The sequence below is a fragment of the Propithecus coquereli genome, unplaced genomic scaffold, assembly GCF_000956105.1.
Source record: "Propithecus coquereli isolate 6110/MARCELLA unplaced genomic scaffold, Pcoq_1.0 Scaffold14, whole genome shotgun sequence".
Classification (NCBI taxonomy): Eukaryota; Metazoa; Chordata; class Mammalia; order Primates; family Indriidae; genus Propithecus; species Propithecus coquereli.
Genome location: NW_012138302.1, coordinates 15,903,370 through 15,907,569, shown reverse-complemented (window position 1 = coordinate 15,907,569; position 4,200 = coordinate 15,903,370). Strand labels below are relative to the sequence as shown.

Here is a 4,200-nt window from a genome sequence, read left to right as displayed (position 1 = left end):
TATGAGATCTATTTTAAATTAAAAGTGAATTTACTAATTCCTAATCTGTTTATAAAGACCTTGGCATATAGACTATCAAATAATATACATATACATTTTTTTCAGTGTTTTGATTTTCATTTCTAAAGCTTTCCAAGCTAAAACTACTTGGCATATCATGCTACCCAAAACCAGGACCACTCATAATCTGAGTAGCAAGGGGTAAAAAGTTTCTTAAAAACATCTTAAAAACTCAATCCCCCCAATAACTTAGTAAAAGAATCAGTATAATCATTTAAACAAATAATTTTTTCCAGGAAGAAGGAATACCAAAGGATTTAGTTAAATCATACCTACTACTTATAACTCACATCTTCAAATCTTTGAGGGCTGAGCACTTTTAAGTATTAATTGACTTCAAACATTTGCTGGTCAATTCTACTATAATGCCTCCAAAATATTATCCTCTAATATGGGTACTCCCTACTGCAAAATGGAGGCACTCTTCAAAAAATATTGAGAGAAATTCTCCCTGTCAAGCCCTATTTATCTATTCACTGATAATCATTATATATTAAATTAACTAGGCTCAACTCCCCCACTTCTATTTCAACTTTTCCAATGACTTATTTGTCTAGATGTTTGGTACTTTCTTATAAAAAAAGCTGAATCAAATTCAATTAACTAGATAGAAATTACCCACATTATGATTCTAAGAACTCTAGGCCCATGTGAAGATTCCACACTATCCCCATTCTTTCCTCCTTTTTCTAGTCTCTCTAAGGATAATATACTCTCTTTTCATCTATCCCAGGCTAAGAATTATACAGATCCTCACCTACCAGCATTTGTTTTTATAATATATAATGTACACAAATACACATAAATTCAAATATCGCTATTGATTACCTCTGAGAGATATGGTTATTAGTGATTTTTTTGTTTTTTTTATATTCCATTAATTTCTATAATGAGCATTTATTACTTTTATAATCAGAGCAAAATGTTTTCAAAGTGGAATCCTTATACAGAATAGACCTTTATCTAAGAACAAAAGATTATATATTCCTTTTTGTCATTAAGAAATAAAGCATGAGTTTAGAAGTTACCCCAAATAATTCCCAAATTAGGAAAAGATAAAAAATAATAGACATGACTCACACCTGTTTTTCAGTGGTTTTCTTTCTAGCTTCTGCTCTCTCTTCTATTTCTTCCAATTCGTTATCCTCAGTATCAAGATCATCATCATTATGTTCATCATCATCATCAAACTCATCTTCATCATCAAAACCCTCTTCATCATCATCTTCTATTTCAGCTCCAGAATCTTCATCATCATCATCATCTTCTTCTTCCTCCTCCTCCTCCTCTTCATCATCTGTTGCATTTCCTGTTTTACCTTCCATATTACTTAGGTCTGAAATCAAAAGTGCCTGCAAGCCATTTCGTAATTTGATGTACCTGGGGAAAAAAAAATCACAACATTTTCATCCAGCTGTCCATTACGCTACACCAACACACGCGTAGCAGAATTTAAGGGGGAAAAAAAAAACAAAACAAAGCACACACACGTACACGTACACACACACACACACACACACACACACACACACGCGCGCGCCCGCGCACAAAACCAACACTATTTGTAAACTAATAAAATTGCTCCGGGGAGGGAACCACAAAAGCTAGTCAGTTTCTGGCTAGCCAGAGGGAAACACAGGGAGGGACACTTCCCTGTTTGTATATTTTCAATTTTGAACTATAAAATATATTTATTTATCCAAAAATCACATTTTAGAAGTTAAACATACAAAATAAACACACCACTCAGCCTCCCCTATTTTCCAGTTTGTAAGTATTTAAACATTCTACCATATCGGAAGACTTAGCCAAAGAGAAATGTAGCCCTCATTATACAGAGCAGTCATGTCAGCTTAAGTATTAAAGCAAAATCACATAAATTTAAACTCTGCTGATTCCGTTTTCTACAATATATTTGACATTATACCAGTTCTCCAAAGCTGCTTTTATGAACCAAAGAAATGGTTACATCTCTAAAGAAACTAAATCCCACAGACTAGTAGCTCTGCAGGAAGATGAGTCTTACTTAGTAAAACTACTGTGCCAGTTTAATGACTAGGTGCCTATTATAGATTACTCCCACTTATACTAATTCTTTCATGTCCTTATTCAATAAGCATTTATTTATCACCTTTTATGTATCAGATATCGTGCTCCATTAAGAACAGAAAGAATAAAAACCACATAGTTCTCAATCAGGCATTATCTCTCTAGTAATCAGATAATCAGTTCAGTACAGTACAGAATGATAAAGGTAAATACAGAATGTAAGAAAGAAGGAAGCAGTCAGGGAAGCTCTCTGAGACAAGATACACTTAAATGAAGACTTAAAGATCAAAAAAGAGTTAGCTAAGCAGAAACTGAGAAGCACAATCATGCAAAGAAAGACAAAGAAGAGAACCTCTGGGCCATGATGCAAGACTAAACACAAGGATTTATATCCCCTTTCCATATAAAAAAATTCACATTAAAATGATAGAAAAAAAATTTTGTGGTTTCGTTTTTGTTTTGGAATAAAATCATGACAGAGTTAGAAAACAGAAAAGGACGTTGTTAGTAGATCACAAAGTTTTATAAATTATTAAAAGACATTATACAAATTTGATCAGATTATTTGAGAAAACAGCAAAGAAAACCACAGACCTACATACATGTGGTAACATACTTGTTCTTTCCAAGAAAGCCTAGAGAAAGCCTAAGCTCCAGATCAATAAATAAAAAGCGTAAGGAGAGCTTCAGGACAATAAACGCAATTATTAATTAAATTGGAAATAACCTAAATGTCTGCTGACAGGAAAAACTGTGGTATATTCACACAATGAAATTTTTTTTCATATAGTGGAATATTATAAAGCAGGAAAACATACAATTCAGCAAAAAACTACAACATTGGTTAACCTTAAAAATATAATAATGAGTGAAAAAAGTCAAAGACTACATACCATATGAATACCATTCATACAAAGCCAAAAAACAAGCAAAAATAAGCAGTATATTGTTTAGGTATACATATATACATGACAAAACTTTTTTTATGCAAAGAAATGATAAACCCAAAATTCAGAATGGGAGGGCAATATGGAAGGATACAGAGGGACAGGGTGACCAAGAACACAGAAGTAAATCCTAGTTCTTAAGTTGAATGACGGGTTATTCATTTTGGATTTGTCACCCACCACTTACATAGAAGTTGCATGCTTTCTTTTGGCATATATCAAATATTAGAAAGTTTTTGAAATGGTAATTAAAGAACTTCATTTAGTAATAACTTAGGCAGTCAGGTCATGTTTCCAAATAATCAATTGTGGGAGATCAGAATATGCCACCCCAAAATATGCCTCTTTGGCATAAGGATTGAACTGAAGGCAAGTAAGAAGCAGCAGATGCAGGAAAGCTCTCTGCCCTCCATTTGCCAAAAATCAGGACATAAGTTTACAAACACAATAGATATCCCAGCCTACCTCCTTTCTACTAGAGACAACACAAGTTAACCACCGAATATAATTTTATACCTGTACTGGCCTGAAGATGACAGAGGAATCTACATTAATGACCTTTACTGACTAGCCTTTGTCTGCCATTCATTTGCCTTCCACAAGTTGCTGCCCCTAGAGACTCAAAGTTCTTTTTCATTGTCTTGTTACTTTTCTAAAAATTTACTGCTCTTTGTTGAAGATGCTATATAAACTGGAATTCAAAGCCAACTCTTTGAAAAACACTCATTCTCTGATTATCTCCCACGTATGTATGAAATATACATGTTAATAAACTTATGTTTTTTTCTTGTTAATCTGTTGTTTGTTACAGGGGTCCATTCCAACTAAGAATTTATGTGGGGAACTTAGGAAGGATGAAAAAAGAATTGTTTTCCTGTGCTCGCTTCGGCAGCACATATACTAAAATTGGAAAGATACAGAGAAGATCAGCATGGCCCCTGAGCAAGGATACGTCACGCAGTCATCAGATTGACCAAAATAGCCACTAAAGAGGCCCTTCTACGAGAGGTAAGGCAAAAGAAACAAGTAACATACAAAGGAAAGCCCATCAGAATAACTCCAGATTTCTCAACTGAAACCCTACAAGCAAGAAGAGACTAGGGCCCCATTCTCACTCTTCTGAAACAGAATAATGCCCAGCCTA

At 34.1% G+C, this 4,200-nt stretch overlaps 1 protein-coding gene across 2 annotated transcripts in view; it reads right to left on the bottom strand.

The window, feature by feature from the left end:
• NRD1 (nardilysin (N-arginine dibasic convertase)) overlaps positions 1 to 4,200 on the bottom strand; it is a 109,361-nt gene that overhangs the window by 74,599 nt on the left and 30,562 nt on the right. For both annotated transcript variants that reach the window (XM_012639425.1, XM_012639424.1), the window contains exon 2: positions 1,143 to 1,440. In XM_012639425.1, the coding sequence (XP_012494879.1) occupies positions 1,143 to 1,440 (298 nt within the window). The remainder of the gene's footprint in view (positions 1 to 1,142; positions 1,441 to 4,200) is intronic.